This window comes from Erinaceus europaeus, chromosome 8 (genome assembly GCF_950295315.1).
Source record: "Erinaceus europaeus chromosome 8, mEriEur2.1, whole genome shotgun sequence".
NCBI lineage: Eukaryota > Metazoa > Chordata > Mammalia > Eulipotyphla > Erinaceidae > Erinaceus > Erinaceus europaeus.
Window position 1 is genome coordinate 631,773 of NC_080169.1, and position 23,715 is coordinate 655,487.

At 62.1% G+C, this 23,715-nt stretch overlaps 2 protein-coding genes across 4 annotated transcripts in view; both read left to right on the forward strand.

Annotated features, from left to right (window-relative positions):
* The first annotated feature begins 1,315 nt into the window (after positions 1–1,315).
* INMT (indolethylamine N-methyltransferase) lies at positions 1,316–6,547 on the forward strand. The gene is made up of 3 exons (XM_060195797.1): positions 1,316–1,466; positions 3,887–4,094; positions 5,531–6,547. Exons 1-3 carry the CDS (start codon positions 1,316–1,318, stop codon positions 6,012–6,014), a joined length of 843 nt encoding a protein of 280 aa, XP_060051780.1. The 3' UTR covers positions 6,015–6,547.
* A 3,881-nt stretch (positions 6,548–10,428) lies between these two features.
* Positions 10,429–23,715, forward strand: part of MINDY4 (MINDY lysine 48 deubiquitinase 4) — a 124,282-nt gene continuing 110,995 nt past the window's right edge. For all 3 annotated transcript variants that reach the window (XM_060195798.1, XM_060195799.1, XM_060195801.1), the window contains exon 1: positions 10,429–10,492. In XM_060195798.1, the coding sequence (XP_060051781.1) occupies positions 10,430–10,492 (63 nt within the window). In that variant the 5' untranslated portion in view covers position 10,429. The remainder of the gene's footprint in view (positions 10,493–23,715) is intronic.

The window sequence follows — 23,715 nt, forward strand, 5'->3', positions numbered from 1 at the left end:
GAGGAGAGGGGGAGAAGGGGAAGGAAAGGGAAAGGAAGAGAGAGGAGAGGAGAGGAGAGGGGGAGAAGGGGAAGGAAAGGGAAAGGAAGAGAGGGGAGAGGAGAGGAGAGAGGGGGGAGAAGGGGAAGGAAAGGGAAAGGAAGAGAGAGGAGAGGAGAGGAGAGGAGAGGAGAGAGGGGGGAGAAGGGGAAGGAAAGGGAAAGGAAGAGAGAGGAGAGGAGAGGAGAGAGGGGGGAGAAGGGGAAGGAAAGGGAAAGGAAGAGAGGGGAGAGGAGAGGAGAGAGGGGGAGAAGGGGAAGGAAAGGGAAAGGAAGAGAGGGGAGAGGAGAGGAGAGAGGGGGGAGAAGGAGAAGGAAAGGGAAAGGAAGAGAGGGGAGAGGAGAGGAGAGAGGGGGAGAAGGGGAAGGAAAGGGAAAGGAAGAGAGGGGAGAGGAGAGGGGAGAGGGGGGAGAAGGGGAAGGAAAGGGAAAGGAAGAGAGGGGAGAGGAGAGGGGAGGGGGAGAAGGAGAGGAAGAGAAAGCACAAGAGAGAGGGAGATGGAGAAGGAGAGAGAGAAGAGAGGGGAAGAGGGAAAGGTGGAGGGAGGGGGGAAGTAGAGGGAAGGGGAGAGAGAGAGAGAGAGAGAGGGGGAGATTGACTGTGTTTTCTCTTTTTGCCTCCAGGGTTATTGCTGGGCTCGTGCCTGCACTACAAATCCACTGCTCCTGGAGGCCATTTTCCCTCTTTTGTTGCCCTTGTTTATCATTGTTGTTGTTGTAGTTATTATTGTTGTTGTCGTTGTTGGAGAGGACAGAGAGAAATGGAGAGAGGAGGGGAAGACAGAGAGGGGGAGAGAAAGACAGACACCTGCAGACCTGCTTCACCGCCTGTGAAGCGACTCCCCTGCAGGTGGGGAGCCGGGGCTCAAACCGGGATCCTTCTGCCGGTCCCTGCGCTTTACCAGCTGCGCTACCGCCTGACCCCCCTGACTGTGGTTCTTACAGCCAGGGAAGAGGTCACACAGGTGAGAAGACAGGTCTGACACCTGCTGGGGCACAAAAAGGAGGACCCAGGCCTGGGCAGCACTGCTCCCTCCTGGTGGCTAGGGGTCCGCTCCAGGAAGGAGGCCAGGCAGCCCCAGTGCCCCAGGTCAGGGCCTGGAGGGGCGTCCGTACAGACAGACATGCCGCGGGAAGGAGCCGAGGGTCCCCAGCCCCTTCTGCATGTCCCCACGGAGGTCGGCATGGGAGGAGCAAGGGGCCGAGCCCTGGGGGCGGAGTCTGCAGCCTTCTTAAGGTCCAGGAGGGCGAGGTGAGGCTGTGTGGGCAGGGCGGCCATGGAGGGCTTCACCGGAGGGGATGAATACCAGAAGCACTTCCAGCCCCGCGACTACCTGGCCACCTACTACAACTTGCAGAGTGGACCCTCGGCCGAGGCAGAGATGCTCAGGTTTTACCTGGAGTGTCTGCACAAGACCTTTGGCCCTGGTGAGTGTGCATGTGTGCGAGGGGGAGAAAGGGGTCCCTCTGCAGCGCCCCTGCCTCTCCAGAGACCTCATGGGGGCTGGGGAAAGGCCTCCCAGGGGCCGCTTGGGGCACAGACTTGCCTTCATTTATTTAGTTAGTCATTATCGGATGGAGACAGAAATTGAGGAAGGGGGAGTAAAGACGGAGAGGGACAGAGAGACCCCTGCAGCCCTGCTTCACCACTTGTGAAGCTTTCCCCCTGCAGGTGGGCATCAGGGGCTTGAACCTGGGTCTCTGCGCCCTGTGCTGTGTGTGTTTAACCAGGTGCGCCACTGCCTTGCCCCTTCTTAGGGCTGCGCGGGGTGGGAGTTGAGGTGGGCAGTTGCAGGGTCCTGGCCCCTCTCTGGGGGCAGATGCTGTGCAGGGGTGAGGCGTGTCTCCTCCAGTCCCTGGCATTGTTGTGGGACTAGAGATGGGGAAATGCAGGGAGGAGGCCTCTTAGCGTTGGCGTGGGGGCACGGGACTGGGGGGCTCTCGGTGTGACCGCGGCCGGTCTGTTCCAGGCTCAGTGACCCCGGGAGGGCACAGGCACTGTGGGACTGCGGTGAGCTCATGACCATGCTAGGCTCTGGCTGGGTAGCCTAGATGTGGCTGCAGCCAGGGCCTGGAGTGACCCTGGAAGGGAGCGCCGAGTGGCACTGGGGTACCCACCCCGTCACACATCTGCTGGAAGTGCCCTCATCTCTCTGGTCTCGACGTAACCATCTGTAAAATGGTTCCTGCACCTGCTGGCCTCCCTCCCCTAGTGACAGAGCTTGGGGGTGTCCTCCCGGCTCTCACAGGGAGTTGACTTGGGGGGAGCAGTGGAGATGAGTCTTCTGGAAGGAGGGCAGGAGAGGGTTAAGAGGTGATTGAGCAAGAAGCAGTTACAGAAGCCAGACCTTCCACCTTCTGCATCCACAATGACCCTGGGTCCATATTCCCAGAGGGATAGAGAACAGGAAAGCTATCAGGGGAGGGGATGGGATACGGAGTTCTGGTGGTGGGAACTGTGTGGAGCTGTACCCCTCTCATCCTATGGTCTTGTCGGTTTTCCCATTTTATAAATAAATTTTAAAAACTAACCCTGAGGGGGAAAAAGGAAAGCTTTCAAGGGAGGGGATAGGATATGTCGCCCTGGTGGTGGGAACTGTGTGGAATTGGCCCCCTATTATCCTATGGTCTTGTCAATATCTCCATTTTATAAGTAAATTAAAAACAATAATGGGGGATGGCTGAGCCTGGCTGGGGAACCAGGTGGTTGGGGAGGTGGAGATGAGAGAGGCACCTGCCGGCTGTGACCCCCATGGGTCAGGAGAAGGCCCCAAACCCTGCTCTGCTGGAATGCCCAATGTCACCCTCGCCCCACCCCCAGGGTTATCATCCCGAGTCATCTCCCTTCTGGGTCTGGCTTCCTGGTTCTGCCCCCCCCCTCACCCCGAGGTAGCCATCTGGGGCCTGAAAATCCAAGGTCCCCTCCTACACAGCCTTGAGCGTGACGGGCGCTGCCCAACACGCTGTTCCAGACACCCGACCAGAAGCCTCTCAGGCGGGCCGAGGCCTCTTGCCCTTGTCTAGGAGGGCAGGGCTTACGTTCTCGGCCAAAGGGTATTGGGCTACATGTTTAACTTCTCTTAGACCCAGCTATCTAACCTTCAAGATGGAAATCGCAGGAGCCAGGCGGTAATGCAGCGGGTTAAGCGCACATGGTGCAAACCACAAGGACCTGCGTAGGGATTCCGGTTCGAGTCCCTGGCTCCCCACCTGCAGGGGGGAGGCTTCATATGTGATGAAGCAGGTCTGCAGGTGTCTATCTTTCCCTCCCCCTCTCTATCTCCCCATCTCTCTCCATTTCTCTCTATCAAACAATGACAACAACAATAATAACAAAAACAACGATAAGTAACAAGGGTAACAAAAGGGGAAAAATGGCCTCCAGGAGCAGTGGATTTGTAGTGCAGGCACCGAGCCCCAGCGATACCCCTGGAGGCAAAAAAAAAAAAAAGTGGCCACTGCAGCTGGAGAGGTGATTCAGTGACAGAGCATGGCAGGCGGCCTGCCTGGGTCCCCAGGCCCAAGCCCAGCACGGTGAGCAGAGGGACTCTCCCCCTCTGACTAAGACAGGTCTTGGAAACAGACGGCAGTCAGGGTGCTAAGTAGTCACCACAAAGGGCAGCCCTGAGACTCTGCAGACGCCGGTGCGGGGTGCGGGGTGTGGGGTGCGGAGTGCGGGGTACGGGGTACGGGGTGCAGGTGTGATGACCTTTCCTGCCAGCTGCCCCCGTGCCTGCGGGTGTCTGTGGGTCCCAGGCCTTGGTGTCCTCAGCGAGTTCTCCTCCCCAGCTGCCCCCGTGCCTGCGGGTGTCTGTGGGTCCCAGGCCTTGGTGTCCTCTCCTCCCCAGGGGGACTCCGGGGGGACACGCTGATCGACATTGGCTCGGGCCCCACCATCTACCAAGTGCTCTCCGCCTGCGAGGCCTTCGGGGACATCACGATGTCTGACTTCACTGACCGCAACAGGGAGGAGCTGCAGAAATGGCTCAAGAAGGAGCCGGGGGCTTATGACTGGACCCCGGTGGTGAAATATGCCTGTGAGCTGGAGGGCGACAGGTACAGCTGGCGGGCCCGGGATGGCGGCAGCCCCTCCAGTTAGAGGCCTGGCCCCTCTCTGTGGACCCCGATGCTCTTCCAGGGGGACAGGCTCCTCATGGACTGGAGCAGGGAGTTGGGAAGGGTGGCAGATGGGCCATGTGGGGGTGCTGACAGTGCTGTTCACAGGACCGTGCTGAGATGTGGTGTGGACTTGTATATCCACAGAAGGACAGATGACAAGAACCCTCACTCCTGCCTTTTTACTTTCCTTTTTTTTTAAAAAAAAAATTTTATTATTTGTTTTCCCTTTTGTTGCCCTTGTTTTATTGTTATCATTGTTGCTGTTGTTGTTGGATAGGAAAGAGAGAAATGGAGAGAGAAGGGGAGGACAGAGAGGGGGAGAGAAAGACAGACACCTGCAGACCTGCTTCACTGCCTGTGAAGCGACTCCCCTGCAGGTGGGGAGCCAGGGGCTCGAACCGGGATCCTTACGCCGGTCCTTGCTCTTTGTGCCATGTGCGCTTAACCCACTGCGCTACCGCCCGACCCCCTTCCTTTTTACTTTTCTATCTTCCTTCCAGTCTTCCTTCACATATTTACAAAGTCTGTTTACTTTCATCACCTACGAACAATCATGCTCCTCATTTTACTCTTAATTTTTTATTACCCTTATTTATTTATTGGATAGAGACAGCTGAAAATCAAGAGGGCAGGGGGAGACAGAGAGGGAGAGAGACAGAGAGACACCTGCAGCCCTGCTCCACTGCTGTTGACGCTTCCCCACCGCAGGTGGGGCCGGGGGCTTGAACCCGGGTGTCTGTGCATTGTAACATGTATGTTCAACCAGGTGCGCCCCTGGCCAACCTCTGTAACTAGTCTTGTCTACCTCCAGACCACCCTGAACATGCCCAATCTCATCTACAACTAGTCCTTTAGTTCAACCATCAACTCAGTACAGTTCACTGAACGCCAAGTCTGCTTGGTGTGGACCCAGGGCAGGGGATCTGCAGGCACCAGAGAGAGGAGGCCCTGTGACTGCTCTGCTCTGCTCTCTCTCCACTTCCTGCTGGGGAGCTTGCTGTGCAGGGACTGAGCCCCTGCAGGCACCAGAGAGAGGAGGCCCTGTGACTGCTCTGCTCTCTCTCTCTCTCTCTCTCCACTTTCTGCTGGGGAGCTTGCTGTGCAGGGACTGAGCCCCTGCAGGCATCAGAGAGAGGAGGCCCTGTGACTGCTCTGCTCTCTCTCTCTCTCTCTCTCTCCACTTCCTGCTGGGGAGCTTGCTGTGCAGGGACTGAGCCCCTGCAGGCATCAGAGAGAGGAGGCCCTGTGACTGCTCTGTTCTCTCTCTCTCTCTCTCTCTCCACTTCCTGCTGGGGAGCTTGCTGTGCAGGGACTGAGCCCGTGCAGGCCTTGGGACGCTGGGCACCTCCTCTGAGCCTCACCTCTCTCCCCAGCGACAGGTGGCAGGAGAAGGAGGAGAAGCTGCGGGCAGTGGTGAGGCGGGTGCTCAAGTGTGACGCCAACCTGGCCAACCCCTTGGCCCCGGCTGTGCTGCCCCCGGCTGACTGCGTGCTCACGTTGCTGGCCATGGAGGCTGCCTGCTGCAGCCTGGACGCCTACCGCACGGGGCTGCGCAACCTGGCCTCGCTGCTCAAGCCCGGCGGCCACCTGGTGACGGCCGTCACGCTCGGCCTCTCGTCCTACATGGTGGGGAAGCGAGAGTTCTCCTGCCTGGCCCTGGGGAAGGAGGAGGTGCAGCAGGCAGTCCTGGATGCCGGCCTCCACATCCAGCATGTCCTGCACAGCCCCAAGAGCTACACAGCCTCCAGTGCGGCCAACACCGGAGGGGTCTGCTTCCTGGTGGCCTGCAAGAAGCCGGGCCCTGAGGTGCCAGGGTCAGCACAGGCGCCCACCCCTCCCCGGGCTACAATAGGCTAGCTGTGGGTAGGAGAAGCTCCCAGCCGCTTTCAGCTTTCAGCACTCACCTCCCATCTTTGCGAGTTCTGAGAGCCCAGCATCCTTGCTGCAGGACACTAGGCTCTCACTATACTTGGTCCTAGTACCCTGCTGAGGATTATTCCTGCCCTAGGATGTAAGGCTCACAGCTGGCCGCTCACGCACCCAGGGGCATCTTCACTTCCAGCATCTTTGTTGCTATGCTTCTAATTCTGCTTCTAAAACCCCTTCTGTTTCTTTTGGTTTAATCCCCCTGCTTAACACTATTCTATTTACATAACTAAGCACCACCCTGCCTACAGGGCACTGGTTTAATCCCCACTGGTTCATGATGTCTTTTTGCTCCGCCCCCTCTCGTAGTCACCCTGATTTGCACCAGTCACTTTTCGCTCCACCCTCTCTATGTCACATCCTGTTTACACCCTACTTGGCTAGTATATTAGTTTAGTTTTAGCCTAGCTTGGTTTGGATTGCGCTGCGTTCTACATGAATAAAGAGATACTGCGAACAGCTCAGCCATGAGTCCCGGGTCGTCTGTCTCCCATCTGTGAAGCTCAGCCGGTCCGTCTTCACTCGTTTGTCAAAGACAGAACGCTTCTTCCAGACTAGTACAGGCCAGTTCCACACATAAACAGAGAAGGTGTCCAGCTCCTTGAGTGTCAGATGAACGAGATACTTTACTTCTGGCTAAGGGCATTCCCTGGGTCGTGCGAGGCATACGTGTCCTAAACTAGCGTAAACAACTTATCTGAAATTGAGGTTTCACTGGGTCAGTTGCATGGGGCAATCTGCCCTTGGCCTGGCCACCCAGCCTCCAGGAACACAAGATCCAGCCCATCCCTGGGGGTCGGGGAGGATGTTGGCACTGGGGTGTCTCTGTGCCACATTGGGGCAGGGGAAGACCCCCAGGGACTTGCTGTCTGGGCTGGTTAATGGGACATCCGTATCTCCCTCTGGAAGGAAGCCTGTGAGGACTAGGGAGCCTTCTGAGCAGACCCACTAGAGAGAGGTGACGTGGGTCCACCTCGAGCAGCTGGAAGCCACTCACACCCCCACCCCAGCCCCCTGCACATGAGGGCCCTGGGGGCTGGGTCCTGGTCTCAGGCCTTCCTAAAGGCTTGGGTGACTCCAGTGACCCTCTTCTTTTTCTGGGCTTCAGATTTCTTCTGAAGTATGAAGTAGAAGAAACTGGATCTGACCTAATAATCCATGGTGAAATTCTAGGAGTGGAATCATTAATCCCCCCCAATAAAGGGAAAAATAAATTAAATTTGATTAAAAAATTCTAGGAGCAGGAGGTGATTGATGTCAACTGCTTTGAAAAGGTAAAATGTTATTCACACATTGACTGTCGGCACTCTCCCCCGCGCCCCCTTCTGCCTCTTGTTCACCACCAGGCTTCACTGCCCTGGGATGAACTTCACTGCTGCTCTGGATTCTGGGTCTGTGGGATTGGATTTAGGACTATGGAGGCATGAGCCTGCAAGTCTCTGCAAAACCATCATGCTATCTCCCCCCACCCCCTGGAATGACGCTTTCAGATAGAAATAGAGACACAGAGGGAGAGAGGGGAAGAGATCACAGCACCAAAGCCTGGTGAGGGCTGTGCTCAAACCTAGTATTGTGCCCGGCGGAGCAGGAGCCCTGTCCAGGTGTGCTGTCTCACTGGCCTGGGAACAGGCATCTGGAGGTCCCGGGTCCAGTGCCTTGCTCTGTGGTCGAGGAAGGTGAGGTCCAGAGAGGCTACGCGACAGGCCCAGAGACGTGACTGCGAGCCGAGGTGAGGGCCAGGCATCCTGACTCTGGTCTGCGTGCCGTCCACTCCAACAGGCGTCCCCACGGTGCCCCTTCGCCCAGCCGGGAGCAGTCTCAGCGCAGCGGTGGCCTTCCCGGGGCAGATCTTCATTTCCGGTTTCTTCCCTGCAGGAGCACAACAACCTTCTGCTTGGGCTGTGGTCCGACAGTCAGTCTGAGGAGCCCCCTCTGGCTGGTCTGAAGACATGGTGTGGCGGTGGCCATCCCTCCTATGTGTGGTAGAGTGGCCAGTGAGCAGAGACAGAGGACTTTGAGGTGGGCGCCCAGCAGACGCAGAGACCCGAGAACCAGGTTCCAGAAATGGGTGGCAGAGGGGCTACAGAGAGGACTGGCAGAGAAAATGGACTTGGGAAGGCAGGGTGTTTCTGAATACTGTTCTGGGTCCTGCTTCTCTTCCCCAAAGGGAGGAACCTTCCTGTAATGGGCTGGAAGTGAGATAGAGATAGAGATAGATAGATAGATAGATAGATAGATAGAGAGAGAGAGGGAGAGAGAGGAGCTTGCTGGGGAGAGGCAGCTTCAGTTAGGCTATGCCACTGGCCCACCGGCAGGACTTCCCGTGAGATGGGACCTGGCCGCCACACAGCCCCTGGGGCCCAGCGCCTCAGCCACGGTGAAGAGCCAGTTGCCGAAGGCCTGGTGCCGGGTGTTCAGGGGGTGGGGAGGGGCGGAGGGGAGCCCACGGGGGCTCGTCAGACTGGACACACGGGCTGAGTGACCGTGCTGTGCACCTGCTGCCGTCTATCCACGTGCACCCGGCGTGAGCTTTGCATCTGCCTCAATGAAGCGTTTCATCATCACCCGTCACCGGGCAGGTTCTGTGCTGTCGGTCTGTTGTGACCATGGCAGGTTAAGGAGAGGGGTCTTTTTCTAATTTCAATGATTTTGTTTCTGTTTTTTTCTTTATTGGGGGATTAATGTTTAAAGTCAACAGTAAATACAATAGTTTGTACATGCATAACGTTTCCCAGTTTTCCACGTAACAATACAAACCCCACATGGTCCTCTGTCATCTTGTTCCAGGCCCTGAACTCTCCCCCCACACCCACCCCCTCGAAGAGTCTTTTGCTTTGGAGCAACACACCATCTAATTTTAATTTTATTAGTGGATTAATACTGCTTTACAAATTATATGATAACGGGTATAATTCTGCACCGTCCCCACCACCAGAGTTCTGTGCCCCCACACCCCACCTCCAAAGATATCACCAGAGTTTTCATAAATCCTAAAAATCTGGTTCTGCTTTTCTTTTGCACCTATGAGCAAAAACAACCGGTAGTTATCTTTGGTCTCTGGAGGTGTGTGTGTTTCCACAAAAGACCTGATGTGCACAACATTTTACAAACAAAAATGAAAGCACAATAAAATAATGGCAAGACATAACATTCATTTGCATTGTACTAGCAATGATGGAATATCTTAATCCTAAATGAGCTGTTGGAGTGCAGTGATAAAGCCTTTGTGTGGGTAGGAGCTATGCTCCAAGGGCCCTGACTAGAATAGTTCCTGCCGGAGCTGGGCAGCTGACATGCAGGTGGGCAGAGACACTGTCTGGAAGCAGCCGGGCAGCTGACATGCAGGTGGGCAGAGACACTGTCTGGGACGGAGCGGGCAGCTGACATGCAGGTGGGCAGAGACACTGTCTGGGAAGCAGCCGGGCAGCCATGCAGGTGGGCACAGACACTGTCTGGGAAGCAGCCGGGCAGACATGCAGGTGGGCAGAGACACTGTCTGGGAAGCAGCCGGGCAGCCATGCAGGTGGGCAGAGACACTGTCTGGGAAGCAGCCGGGCAGACATGCAGGTGGGCAGAGACACTGTCTAGAAGGTGCTGGGCAGCTGACATGCAGGTGGGCAGAGACACTGTCTGGAAGGTGCCCACCCAGCTGGGAACAGGACTAGAAAGCTGGTCAGGGTGGGGTAGCTTCTAATCAGGAGCTAAGTCGCAAACACTGCGGAGTGCAGGCCTGCGGGACCCACGGCAGTGCTGCTGGACGCCTGGCTCTCCCTGCCTGGTGTAGCCTCTCCTCCCTGCTGTCCTCGCCCCTCCTGCTTTCCCCTTCTCCCCTCTCCTCTCCTCTCCTCTCCCCTCCTCCTCTCCTCTCCTCTCCTCTCCTCTCCTCTCCTCTCCTCTCCTCTCCTCTCCTCTCCTCTCCTCTCCTCTTCCCTCCTCTCCCCTCCTCCTCTGCTCTCCCCTCCTCTCCCCTGCTCTCTCCTCTGCTCTCCCCTGCTCTCTCCTCCTCTCCTCTGCTCTCCCCTCCTCCCCTGCTCTCTCCTCCTGTCCTCTGCTCTCCCCTGCTTTCCCCTGCTCTCTCCTCCTGTCCTCTGCTCTCCCCTGCTCTCTCCTCTGCTCTCCCCTGCTTTCCCCTGCTCTCTCCTCCTGTCCTCTGCTCTCCCCTGCTCTCCCCTCCTCTCCCCTGCTCTCCCCTCCTCTCTCCTCTCCCCTCCTCCCGCCGGCTCCCCGGAAGGGGCGGGGTCTCCGGCCGTGACACGTCGCCCCGGCAACGCGGCCTTCCGGCGCCAACCGCCGGGCCAGGGGGAGCCGCCCACCCGCCCACCCGGCCACCCGGCTTTGGCGGCGGCATGGACGCGGTCTTCGTGGAGGAGGTGGCCGCCTCGCTGGTCAGGGAGTTTCTCAGCCGGAAGGTGCGCGCCCCCCACCCGCCGCTGCCGCTCGCATGAGGGTCGGGCCGGAGGTCTGGGGTCTGCGGGTCTGGGGTCTGCGGGTCTGGGGTCTGGGGTCTGCGGGTCTGCGTGTCTGGGGTCTGCGGGTCTGGGGTCTGCGGGTCTGCGTGTCTGGGGTCTGCGGGTCTGGGGTCTGGGGTCTGCGGGTCTGGGGTCTGCGGGTCTGCGTGTCTGGGGTCTGCGGGTCTGGGGTCTGCGGGTCTGCGGGTCTGGGGTCTGCGGGTCTGGGGTCTGCGGGTCTGCGGGTCTGCGGGTCTGGGGTCTGCGGGTCTGGGGTCTGCGGGTCTGGGGTCTGGGGTCTGCGGGTCTGCGTGTCTGGGGTCTGCGGGTCTGGGGTCTGCGGGTCTGCGGGTCTGGGGTCTGCGGGTCTGGGGTCTGCGGGTCTGCGGGTCTGCGGGTCTGGGGTCTGCGGGTCTGGGGTCTGGGGTCTGGGGTCTGCGGGTCTGCGGGTCTGGGGTCTGGGGTCTGCGGGTCTGGGGTCTGCGGGTCTGCGGGTCTGGGGTCTGCGGGTCTGCGTGTCTGGGGTCTGCGGGTCTGGGGTCTGCGGGTCTGGGGTCTGCGGGTCTGGGGTCTGGGGTCTGCGGGTCTGCGTGTCTGGGGTCTGCGGGTCTGGGGTCTGCGGGTCTGCGTGTCTGGGGTCTGCGGGTCTGGGGTCTGGGGTCTGCGGGTCTGGGGTCTGCGGGTCTGCGTGTCTGGGGTCTGCGGGTCTGGGGTCTGCGGGTCTGCGGGTCTGGGGTCTGCGGGTCTGGGGTCTGCGGGTCTGCGGGTCTGCGGGTCTGGGGTCTGCGGGTCTGGGGTCTGGGGTCTGGGGTCTGCGGGTCTGCGGGTCTGGGGTCTGGGGTCTGCGGGTCTGGGGTCTGCGGGTCTGCGGGTCTGGGGTCTGCGGGTCTGCGTGTCTGGGGTCTGCGGGTCTGGGGTCTGCGGGTCTGGGGTCTGCGGGTCTGGGGTCTGGGGTCTGGGGTCTGCGGGTCTGGGGTCTGCGGGTCTGCGGGTCTGGGGTCTGCGGGTCTAGGGTCTGGGGTCTGCGGGTCTGCGGGTCTGGGGTCTGGGGTCTGCGGGTCTGCGGGTCTGGGGTCTGCGGGTCTGCGGGTCTGGGGTCTGCGGGTCTGGGGTCTGGGGTCTGCGGGTCTGCGTGTCTGGGGTCTGCGGGTCTGGGGTCTGCGGGTCTGCGTGTCTGGGGTCTGCGGGTCTGGGGTCTGGGGTCTGCGGGTCTGGGGTCTGCGGGTCTGCGTGTCTGGGGTCTGCGGGTCTGGGGTCTGCGGGTCTGCGGGTCTGGGGTCTGCGGGTCTGGGGTCTGCGGGTCTGCGTGTCTGGGGTCTGCGGGTCTGGGGTCTGCGGGTCTGCGTGTCTGGGGTCTGCGGGTCTGGGGTCTGGGGTCTGCGGGTCTGGGGTCTGCGGGTCTGCGTGTCTGGGGTCTGCGGGTCTGGGGTCTGCGGGTCTGCGGGTCTGGGGTCTGCGGGTCTGGGGTCTGCGGGTCTGCGGGTCTGCGGGTCTGGGGTCTGCGGGTCTGGGGTCTGGGGTCTGGGGTCTGCGGGTCTGCGGGTCTGGGGTCTGGGGTCTGCGGGTCTGGGGTCTGCGGGTCTGCGGGTCTGGGGTCTGCGGGTCTGCGTGTCTGGGGTCTGCGGGTCTGGGGTCTGCGGGTCTGGGGTCTGCGGGTCTGGGGTCTGGGGTCTGGGGTCTGCGGGTCTGCGGGTCTGCGGGTCTGGGGTCTGCGGGTCTAGGGTCTGGGGTCTGCGGGTCTGCGGGTCTGGGGTCTGGGGTCTGCGGGTCTGCGGGTCTGGGGTCTGCGGGTCTGCGGGTCTGGGGTCTGCGGGTCTGGGGTCTGGGGTCTGCGGGTCTGCGTGTCTGGGGTCTGCGGGTCTGGGGTCTGCGGGTCTGCGTGTCTGGGGTCTGCGGGTCTGGGGTCTGGGGTCTGCGGGTCTGGGGTCTGCGGGTCTGCGTGTCTGGGGTCTGCGGGTCTGGGGTCTGCGGGTCTGCGGGTCTGGGGTCTGCGGGTCTGGGGTCTGCGGGTCTGCGGGTCTGCGGGTCTGGGGTCTGCGGGTCTGCGGGTCTGGGGTCTGGGGTCTGCGGGTCTGCGTGTCTGGGGTCTGCGGGTCTGGGGTCTGGGGTCTGCGGGTCTGCGGGTCTGGGGTCTGGGGTCTGCGGGTCTGGGGTCTGCGGGTCTGCGGGTCTGGGGTCTGCGGGTCTGCGGGTCTGGGGTCTGCGGGTCTGGGGTCTGCGGGTCTGGGGTCTGCGGGTCTGGGGTCTGGGGTCTGGGGTCTGCGGGTCTGGGGTCTGCGGGTCTGCGGGTCTGGGGTCTGCGGGTCTGGGGTCTGCGGGTCTGCGGGTCTGGGGTCTGGGGTCTGCGGGTCTGCGGGTCTGCGGGTCTGGGGTCTGCGGGTCTGGGGTCTGGGGTCTGCGGGTCTGCGGGTCTGGGGTCTGCGTGTCTGGGGTCTGCGGGTCTGCGGGTCTGGGGTCTGCGGGTCTGGGGTCTGGGGTCTGCGGGTCTGCGGGTCTGCGGGTCTGCGGGTCTGGGGTCTGCGGGTCTGCGGGTCTGCGGGTCTGGGGTCTGCGGGTCTGGGGTCTGGGGTCTGCGGGTCTGCGGGTCTGGGGTCTGCGGGTCTGCGGGTCTGGGGTCTGCGGGTCTGGGGTCTGCGGGTCTGCGGGTCTGGGGTCTGCGGGTCTGCGGGTCTGGGGTCGCGGGTCTGGGGTCTGCGGGTCTGCGGGTCTGGGGTCTGCGTGTCTGGGGTCTGCGGGTCTGCGGGTCTGGGGTCGCGGGTCTGGGGTCTGCGTGTCTGGGGTCTGGGGTCTGCGGGTCTGCGGGTCTGGGGTCTGCGGGTCTGCGTGTCTGGGGTCTGGGGTCTGCGGGTCTGGGGTCTGCGGGTCTGGGGTCTGCGGGTCTGCGGGTCTGGGGTCTGCGGGTCTGGGGTCTGCGGGTCTGGGGTCTGCGTGTCTGGGGTCTGCGGGTCTGCGGGTCTGCGGGTCTGGGGTCTGCGGGTCTGCGGGTCTGGGGTCTGCGGGTCTGGGGTCTGGGGTCTGCGGGTCTGGGGTCTGCGGGTCTGCGGGTCTGGGGTCTGCGGGTCTGGGGTCTGCGTGTCTGGGGTCTGGGGTCTGCGGGTCTGGGGTCTGCGGGTCTGCGGGTCTGCGGGTCTGGGGTCTGGGGTCTGGGGTCTGCGGGTCTGCGGGTCTGGGGTCTGCGGGTCTGCGGGTCTGGGGTCTGCGTGTCTGGGGTCTGGGGTCTGCGGGTCTGGGGTCTGCGTGTCTGGGGTCTGCGGGTCTGCGGGTCTGCGGGTCTGGGGTCTGCGGGTCTGGGGTCTGCGTGTCTGGGGTCTGGGGTCTGCGGGTCTGCGGGTCTGGGGTCTGCGTGTCTGGGGTCTGCGGGTCTGGGGTCTGCGGGTCTGGGGTCTGCGGGTCTGGGGTCTGCGGGTCTGCGTGTCTGGGGTCTGGGGTCTGGGGTCTGCGGGTCTGGGGTCTGCGGGTCAGCGGGTCTGGGGTCTGCGGGTCTGCGGGTCTGGGGTCTGGGGTCTGCGGGTCTGCGTGTCTGGGGTCTGCGGGTCTGGGGTCTGGGGTCTGGGGTCTGCGGGTCTGCGGGTCTGGGGTCTGGGGTCTGCGGGTCTGGGGTCTGCGGGTCTGGGGTCTGCGGGTCTGCGGGTCTGGGGTCTGCGGGTCTGCGGGTCTGGGGTCTGCGGGTCTGGGGTCTGGGGTCTGGGGTCTGCGGGTCTGCGGGTCTGGGGTCTGGGGTCTGCGGGTCTGGGGTCTGCGGGTCTGCGGGTCTGGGGTCTGCGGGTCTGGGGTCTGCGGGTCTGGGGTCTGCGGGTCTGCGGGTCTGGGGTCTGGGGTCTGGGGTCTGCGGGTCTGCGGGTCTGGGGTCTGCGGGTCTGCGGGTCTGGGGTCTGCGGGTCTGCGGGTCTGGGGTCTGCGGGTCTGCGGGTCTGCGGGTCTGGGGTCGCGGGTCTGGGGTCTGCGGGTCTGGGGTCTGCGTGTCTGGGGTCTGGGGTCTGCGGGTCTGGGGTCTGCGTGTCTGGGGTCTGCGGGTCTGGGGTCTGCGTGTCTGGGGTCTGGGGTCTGCGGGTCTGCGGGTCTGGGGTCTGCGTGTCTGGGGTCTGCGGGTCTGCGGGTCTGGGGTCGCGGGTCTGGGGTCTGGGGTCTGCGTGTCTGGGGTCTGGGGTCTGCGGGTTTGCGGGTCTGGGGTCTGCGGGTCTGCGGGTCTGCGTGTCTGGGGTCTGGGGTCTGCGGGTCTGCGGGTCTGGGGTCTGCGGGTCTGCGGGTCTGGGGTCTGCGGGTCTGGGGTCTGCGTGTCTGGGGTCTGCGGGTCTGCGGGTCTGGGGTCTGCGGGTCTGCGGGTCTGGGGTCTGCGGGTCTGGGGTCTGGGGTCTGCGGGTCTGGGGTCTGCGGGTCTGCGGGTCTGGGGTCTGCGGGTCTGGGGTCTGCGTGTCTGGGGTCTGGGGTCTGCGGGTCTGCGGGTCTGCGGGTCTGCGGGTCTGGGGTCTGCGGGTCTGGGGTCTGCGGGTCTGGGGTCTGCGGGTCTGCGGGTCTGCGGGTCTGGGGTCTGCGTGTCTGGGGTCTGGGGTCTGCGGGTCTGCGGGTCTGCGTGTCTGGGGTCTGCGGGTGTGCGGGTCTGCGGGTCTGGGGTCTGCGGGTCTGGGGTCTGCGTGTCTGGGGTCTGGGGTCTGCGGGTCTGCGGGTCTGGGGTCTGCGTGTCTGGGGTCTGCGGGTCTGCGTGTCTGGGGTCTGCGGGTCTGGGGTCTGCGGGTCTGGGGTCTGCGGGTCTGGGGTCTGCGGGTCTGCGGGTCTGGGGTCTGCGGGTCTGCGTGTCTGGGGTCTGGGGTCTGCGGGTCTGCGTGTCTGGGGTCTGCGGGTCTGCGGGTCTGGGGTCTGCGGGTCTGGGGTCTGGGGTCTGCGGGTCTGCGGGTCTGGGGTCTGCATGTCTGGGGTCTGCGGGTCTGCGGGTCTGGGGTCTGCGGGTCTGGGGTCTTCGGGTCTGGGGTCTTCGGGTCTGCGGGTCTGGGGTCTGCGGGTCTGGGGTCTTCGGGTCTGCGGGTCTGGGGTCTGGGGTCTGCGGGTCTGCGGGTCTGGGGTCTGCGGGTCTGCGGGTCTGGGGTCTGGGGTCTGCGGGTCTGCGTGTCTGGGGTCTGCGGGTCTGGGGTCTGCGGGTCTGCGGGTCTGGGGTCTGGGGTCTGCGGGTCTGGGGTCTGCGGGTCTGCGGGTCTGGGGTCTGCGGGTCTGCGGGTCTGGGGTCTGCGGGTCTGGGGTCTGCGGGTCTGGGGTCTGCGGGTCTGGGGTCTGCTGGTCTGGGGTCTGCGGGTCTGCGGGTCTGGGGTCTGCGGGTCTGGGGTCTGGGGTCTGCGGGTCTGCGGGTCTGGGGTCTGGGGTCTGCGGGTCTGCGGGTCTGGGGTCTGCGGGTCTGCGGGTCTGGGGTCTGCGGGTCTGGGGTCTGGGGTCTGCGGGTCTGCGTGTCTGGGGTCTGCGGGTCTGGGGTCTGCGGGTCTGCGTGTCTGGGGTCTGCGGGTCTGGGGTCTGCGGGTCTGGGGTCTGCGGGTCTGCGGGTCTGGGGTCTGCGGGTCTGGGGTCTGCGGGTCTGCGGGTCTGGGGTCTGCGGGTCTGGGGTCTGCGGGTCTGCGGGTCTGGGGTCTGCGGGTCTGCGGGTCTGGGGTCTGGGGTCTGCGGGTCTGCGTGTCTGGGGTCTGCGGGTCTGGGGTCTGGGGTCTGGGGTCTGCGGGTCTGCGGGTGTGGGGTCTGGGGTCTGCGGGTCTGGGGTCTGCGGGTCTGCGGGTCTGGGGTCTGCGGGTCTGTGGGTCTGGGGTCTGCGGGTCTGGGGTCTGCGGGTCTGGGGTCTGGGGTCTGCGGGTCTGGGGTCTGCGGGTCTGCGGGTCTGGGGTCTGCGGGTCTGGGGTCTGGGGTCTGCGGGTCTGGGGTCTGGGGTCTGCGGGTCTGCGGGTCTGGGGTCTGCGGGTCTGCGGGTCTGGGGTCTGGGGTCTGGGGTCTGCGGGTCTGCGGGTCTGCGGGTCTGCGGGTCTGCGGGTCTGGGGTCTGCGGGTCTGCGGGTCTGGGGTCTGCGGGTCTGGGGTCGCGGGTCTGGGGTCTGCGTGTCTGGGGTCTGCGGGTCTGCGGGTCTGGGGTCGCGGGTCTGGGGTCTGCGTGTCTGGGGTCTGGGGTCTGCGGGTCTGCGGGTCTGGGGTCTGCGGGTCTGCGTGTCTGGGGTCTGGGGTCTGCGGGTCTGGGGTCTGCGGGTCTGCGGGTCTGGGGTCTGCGGGTCTGGGGTCTGCGGGTCTGGGGTCTGCGTGTCTGGGGTCTGCGGGTCTGCGGGTCTGCGGGTCTGGGGTCTGCGGGTCTGCGGGTCTGCGGGTCTGGGGTCTGGGGTCTGCGGGTCTGGGGTCTGGGGTCTGCGGGTCTGGGGTCTGCGGGTCTGCGGGTCTGGGGTCTGCGGGTCTGGGGTCTGCGGGTCTGGGGTCTGGGGTCTGCGGGTCTGCGGGTCTGCGGGTCTGCGGGTCTGGGGTCTGGGGTCTGCGGGTCTGGGGTCTGCGGGTCTGCGGGTCTGGGGTCTGCGTGTCTGGGGTCTGGGGTCTGCGGGTCTGGGGTCTGCGTGTCTGGGGTCTGCGGGTCTGCGGGTCTGCGGGTCTGGGGTCTGCGGGTCTGGGGTCTGCGTGTCTGGGGTCTGGGGTCTGCGGGTCTGCGGGTCTGGGGTCTGCGGGTCTGGGGTCTGCGGGTCTGGGGTCTGCGGGTCTGGGGTCTGCGGGTCTGCGGGTCTGGGGTCTGCGGGTCTGGGGTCTGCGGGTCTGCGGGTCTGGGGTCTGCGGGTCTGGGGTCTGCGGGTCTGCGGGTCTGGGGTCTGCGGGTCTGCGGGTCTGGGGTCTGGGGTCTGCGGGTCTGCGTGTCTGGGGTCTGCGGGTCTGGGGTCTGGGGTCTGGGGTCTGCGGGTCTGCGGGTGTGGGGTCTGGGGTCTGCGGGTCTGGGGTCTGCGGGTCTGCGGGTCTGGGGTCTGCGGGTCTGTGGGTCTGGGGTCTGCGGGTCTGGGGTCTGCGGGTCTGGGGTCTGGGGTCTGCGGGTCTGGGGTCTGCGGGTCTGCGGGTCTGGGGTCTGCGGGTCTGGGGTCTGGGGTCTGCGGGTCTGGGGTCTGCGGGTCTGCGGGTCTGGGGTCTGCGGGTCTGCGGGTCTGGGGTCTGGGGTCTGGGGTCTGCGGGTCTGCGGGTCTGCGGGTCTGCGGGTCTGCGGGTCTGGGGTCTGCGGGTCTGGGGTCTGCGGGTCTGGGGTCTGGGGTCTGCGGGTCTGCGGGTCTGGGGTCTGCGGGTCTGCGGGTCTGGGGTCTGCGGGTCTGGGGTCTGCGGGTCTGCGGGTCTGGGGTCTGCGGGTCTGCGGGTCTGCGGGTCTGGGGTCGCGGGTCTGGGGTCTGCGGGTCTGCGGGTCTGGGGTCTGCGTGTCTGGGGTCTGCGGGTCTGCGGGTCTGGGGTCGCGGGTCTGGGGTCTGCGTGTCTGGGGTCTGGGGTCTGCGGGTCTGCGGGTCTGGGGTCTGCGGGTCTGCGTGTCTGGGGTCTGGGGTCTGCGGGTCTGGGGTCTGCGGGTCTGCGGGTCTGGGGTCTGCGGGTCTGGGGTCTGCGGGTCTGGGGTCTGCGTGTCTGGGGTCTGCGGGTCTGCGGGTCTGCGGGTCTGGGGTCTGCGGGTCTGCGGGTCTGCGGGTCTGGGGTCTGGGGTCTGCGGGTCTGGGGTCTGGGGTCTGCGGGTCTGGGGTCTGCGGGTCTGGGGTCTGCGGGTCTTGGGTCTGGGGTCTGCGGGTCTGCGGGTCTGCGGGTCTGGGGTCTGGGGTCTGGGGTCTGCGGGTCTGCGGGTCTGGGGTCTGCGGGTCTGCGGGTCTGGGGTCTGCGTGTCTGGGGTCTGGGGTCTGCGGGTCTGGGGTCTGCGTGTCTGGGGTCTGCGGGTCTGCGGGTCTGCGGGTCTGGGGTCTGCGGGTCTGGGGTCTGCGTGTCTGGGGTCTGGGGTCTGCGGGTCTGCGGGTCTGGGGTCTGCGGGTCTGGGGTCTGCGGGTCTGGGGTCTGCGGGTCTGGGGTCTGCGGGTCTGCGGGTCTGGGGTCTGCGGGTCTGGGTTCTGCGGGTCTGCGTGTCTGGGGTCTGGGGTCTGCGGGTCTGGGGTCTGCGGGTCTGCGGGTCTGGGGTCTGCGGGTCTGCGGGTCTGGGGTCTGGGGTCTGCGGGTCTGCGTGTCTGGGGTCTGCGGGTCTGCAGTCTGGGGTCTGCAGTTCTGGGGTCTGCGGGTCTGCGGGTCGGGGACCTGCGTGTCTGTGGTCTGCTGTGGCCTGGTGTCTGCGGGTCTGGGGTCTGTGGACTGGGGGCTCTGCAGGTCTGGGGTCTGCTGTGGCCTGGGCAAACCACAGTCCCAAACCCTTCCTGCCACCACCCTGCAGCCTCCCTGCACCCCTGCTCCTCAGGCCGCACCCTGCAGCCTCCCCTCACCCCTGCTCCTCAGGCCGCACCCTGCACCCTGCAGCCTCCCCTCACCCCTGCTCCTCAGGCCGCACCCTGCAGCCTCCCCGCACCCCTGCTCCTCTGGCTGCACCCTGCAGCCTCCCCGCACCCCTGCTCCTCTGGCTGCACCCTGCAGCCTCCCGGCACCCCTGCTCCTCTGGCTGCACCCTGCAGCCTCCCCGCACCCCTGCTTCCTGGCTGCACAGGGGGTCAGCTCCCTGGCCTCTGGCCTCAGTCTTCTCAAGACTCTGCCCTCTCGGAAGTGACCCACGTCCCAAGGGCCTGAGAAGCAAGTGCTCAGGACAGGCAGCAGGCTCTCAGCTGTGCGAAGCTCAGTTTCTTCAGAGGGAGCCGAGAACCAGAGCACCACTCTCCACGTGCGCTGCCAGGGATCCGACTCAGGACGCCTCTTCCTCCTCTTCTCCCTCCCTTCCTTCCTTCCTTCCTTCCTTCCTTCCTTCCTTCCTTCCTTCCTTTCTTTTCTTTTCTTTTCTTTTTTTTTCTTTTTTTTTTTTTTAAGAATTCATTTATTCATGAGAAAGATAGGAGGAGAGAACCAGCCATCACTCTGGTACATGTGCTGCTGGGGATCGAACTCAGGACCTCACGCTTGAGAGTCTGGTGCCTTAGCCACTGCGCCACCGCCCGGACCACTCCCTTTTTTTCAGTCCACTGCGCCACCCCCCAGGCTGCAGGTTTTTTATGCTATTTTATTTAGTTTTATTTTACTTTTTATTATCTTTATTTACGTATTGGCTAGAGACAGCCAGAAATGGAGAGGATGGCAGAGATAGGTAGAGAAACGGCCCGCAGTGGTGCACCGGGTTAAGCTCACACATCAGCATGTGACAGGATCCCGCCTACAAGGAGGGAGCTTCATGAGCGGTGAAGCAGCTCTGCAGGCCTCTCTCCCTCCCTCTCTCTCTCTCTCTCTCTCTCTCCCTCCTCTCTCTCTCTCTCTCTCTCTCTCTCTCCCTCTCTCTCTCTCTCTCTCTCCCTCTCCCTCTCTCTCTCTCTCTCTCTCTCTCTCTCTTTTTACCAGAGCACTTCTCAGCTCTGGCTTATTGTTGTGCGGGGGGACTGAACCTGGGACTTTGGAGCCACAGGCATGAGAGTCTCTTTGCATCACCACTGTGCTGTCTACCCCCACCTCTCCCTGTCTCTTCCTCCCCACTCAGTTTCTTTCTGTCTTGTCACATAAAAATAAAGCACAGGGCACCAGGCGGTAGGGCAGCGGGTTAAGCACACATGGCACAAAGTGCACAGACCCACGTAAGGATCTGGGTTCGAGCCCCCGGCTCCCCACCTGCGGGGGGGAGGTGCTTCACAAGCGGTGAGGCAGGTCTGCAGGTGTCTGTCTTTCCCTTCTCCTCTCTGTCTCCCCCTCCTCTCTCCATTTCTCTCTGTCCTGTCCAACAGCAATAACAACAATAATAATAATGGCAACAAGGGCAACAAAAGTGGAAAAAAATTGCCTACAGGAGCAGTGGATTCCTAGTGCAGGCACCGAGCCCCAGCAGTAACCTTGGAGGCAAAGATAAATAAAATAAATAAAAAGATAAAAGTACAAATAAAAAAAAGGAAAAAATGGCCACCAGGAGCGGTGGGTTGGTAATGCTGGCACCAAGCCCCATGGACAACCCTAACCCTGGAGGCAGAAAGAAAGAAGGCGAGAGACAGGGAGACGCCTGCGGCCCTGCTTCTCCACCGGCAGCTTCCCCTGCAGGAGGGCACTGAGGGCTCACACCCGGGTCCGTGCACGCTGTAACGCGTGCACTCAACCAGGTGTGCCACCACCTGGCCCCTTGTTTTTGTTTTTAAGGCCTCCTATTGCCCTGCCCCAGGAGAGTTTCCTGGGCATTTGAAAGTTGGCTGGGCCTTTTGTCTCCCCTTCCCTTGGGAGCTGAGGGCCTGGTGGAGTGTGAGAGCACAGTGAGGGCAGTGCCAGGCAGGGCACCAGGGCTCCTGTCATAGTGAGAGGAGGCTGGGTGGTTTCTTCCTGTGCTGGCTGCATTGCTGTGGCCAGGCGCTGGCACTCCTGGGTCTCGCTGTTGGAGGGCACTTGGCCCGGCATTTGCTGGGGTTACAGCACAGCCACACTCTGAGTGGAGGGAGGAGGGCGGCTTTTGGAGGGAGACGGAGGGGTTCAGAAGCTGCTGGTCACTAGCTCTGTGAGCCCCAGGACCTTGTTAACTAGGAACAGCTAGACCTGCCCTTTGTGGGTTTACGAAGAGGGTCAGACACCGTAGGCCGGCCTCTCCCAGGCATTGACCCGGCACTGAACAGGCAGGTGACGCTGACTCCCTTCCTCTCCTTTGTCCCATGGGCACCTCTTGTAAAGTAGCTGTTTGCTTTTAAACAGTGCGTGGAGTCCATTGTCCCTGCTCTTCTCTGGCGCGTGTCAACTCCCACCATGTCCTGGTGGCATGTAGGGTATCAGCGACTGGTCACACTGTCATTCAGATCAAGTCTGGCCAACAAGCAAACTCTCGAGGCTTTTTTCATACCCGCCCTCCCTTCCTCCCTCCTTTCCTTCCTTCCTTCCTTCCTTCCTTCCTTCCTTCCTTCCTTCCTTTTTTTTTGTTGTTGATTTTGCTATTCTTTTTTTTTTGTTAAATGTCTTTATTGGATTAATAGTTTACAGTTGACAGTAAAATATAATAGTTTGTACATGCATAACATTTCCCAGTTTTCCACATAACAATACAACCCCCACTAGGTCCTCCTCTGCCATCACGTCCCAGGATCTGAACCCGCCCCCCACCCCAGAGTCTTTTACCATGGTGCAGGACACCAGCTCCAGTCCAAGTTCTGCTTAGCGTTTTCCCTTCTGATCTTGGTTTTCAACTTCTGCCTGTGAGTGAGATCATCCCATATTCATCCTTGTATTTCTGGCTGATCTCACTTAACATGATTTCTTCAAGCTCCATCCAACATGGGGCAAGGAAGGTGAAGTCACCATTTTTTATAGCTGAGTAGTATTCCATGGTGTATCTAGACCACAACTTGCTTAGCCACTCATCTGTTGTTGGACACCTGGGCTGTTTCCGGGTTTTGGCTGTTACAAATTGTTCTGCTAAGAACATATGTGCACACAGATCTTTTTGGATGGGTGTGTTGGGTTCCTTAGGATGTATCCCCAGGAGAGGAATTGCAGGGTCATATGGAAGGTCCATTTCTAGCCTTCTGAGAGTTCTCCAGACTGTTCTCCACAGAGGCTGGAGCAATTACATTCCCACCATCAGTGCAGGAGGGTTCCTTTGACCCCACACCCTCTCCAGCATTTGCTGCTGCTGCCTGTTCTGATGTCTGTCATTCTCACAGGAGTGAAGTGCTATCTCATTCCTTCCTTCTAAATGAGAATGCAGCTCGGGGCTGGGTGGTGGTGCACCTGGCTGAGTGCACAGGCAGCAAGCCGCAGTGATAACCCTGGCCGCAGTAAGTATTTAAATGGGGGCTGGTGGTGGCACACCTGGTTGAGCGCACATGTTACAATGTGCAAGAACCTGGGTTCAAGCCCCCGCTCCCCACCTGTAGGGGAAAAGCTTCATGCTGTCTCTACCAAATAAATGAAGATAATAAAAAAATCAAAAAGTTTAGAAAATAATTGAAAGAAATTCTGAATTGAATTTTTGATTCACAATATTCTTGTGTAGCAGATAGGATCAGATGCCATAATGGGGCTGGGGGTGGCAGAATGGCCATAATGGGGCTGGGGGTGGCAGAGTGGCCATAATGGGGCTGGGGGTGGCAGAGTGGCCATAATGGGGCTGGGGGTGGCAGAGTGGCCATAATGGGGCTGGGGGTGGCAGGGTGACCATAATGGAGCTGGGGGTGGCAGGGTGGCCATAATGGGGCTGGGGGTGGCAGAGTGGCCATAATGGGGCTGGGGGTGGCAGGGTGACCATAATGGGTCTGGGGGTGGCAGAGTGGCCATAATGGGGCTGGGGGTGGCAGGGTGACCATAATGGGGCTGGGGGTGACAGGGTGGCCATAATGGGGCTGGGGGTGACAGGGTGGCCATAATGGGGCTGGGGGTGACAGGGTGGCCATAATGGGGCTGGGGGTGACAGAGTGGCCATAATGGGGCTGGGTTGACAGAGTGGCCATAATGGGGCTGGGGGTGGCAGTGACCATAATGGGGCTGGGGGTGGCAGAGTGGCCATAATGGGGCTGGGGGTGACAGTGACCATAATGGGGCTGGGGGTGACAGAGTGGCCATAATGGGGCTGGGGGTGGCAGTGACCATAATGGGGCTGGGGGTGGCAGAGTGACCATAATGGGGCTGGGGGTGACAGGGTGGCCATAATGGGGCTGGGGGTGACAGTGACCATAATGGGGCTGGGGGTGACAGGGTGGCCATAATGGGGCTGGGGGTGGCAGAGTGGCCATAATGGGGCTGGGGGTGACAGTGACCATAATGGGGCTGGGGGTGACAGGGTGGCCATAATGGGGCTGGGGGTGGCAGAGTGGCCATAATGGGGCTGGGGGTGACAGTGACCATAATGGGGCTGGGGGTGACAGGGTGGCCATAATGGGGCTGGGGGTGACAGAGTGGCCATAATGGGGCTGGGGGTGGGAGTTTCCAGTGGAGGGGATTGAACAGGGAGCTCTGGTGTTGGGAACTGTGTGGGATTGTCTCCCGGTGGTGTTGGGAACTGTGTGGGATTGTCTCCCGGTGATCTTACAATACTATTCATCAATATTAAATCACTAATGAAACATTTTAAAAACGGGATCAAAGTATATC

What these genes read in the sequence shown, in the direction of transcription:
- INMT (XM_060195797.1), top strand. Translation starts at nt 1,316, where the DNA reads ATGGAGGGCTTCACCGGAGGGGATGAATACCAGAAGCACTTCCAGCCC. An exon ending in GCACAAGACCTTTGGCCCTG is followed by an intron (nt 1,467 to 3,886) that starts GTGAGTGTGCAT and finishes TCTCCTCCCCAG; the next exon opens with GGGGACTCCGGGGGGACACG. An exon ending in TGTGAGCTGGAGGGCGACAG is followed by an intron (nt 4,095 to 5,530) that starts GTACAGCTGGCG and finishes CTCTCTCCCCAG; the next exon opens with CGACAGGTGGCAGGAGAAGG.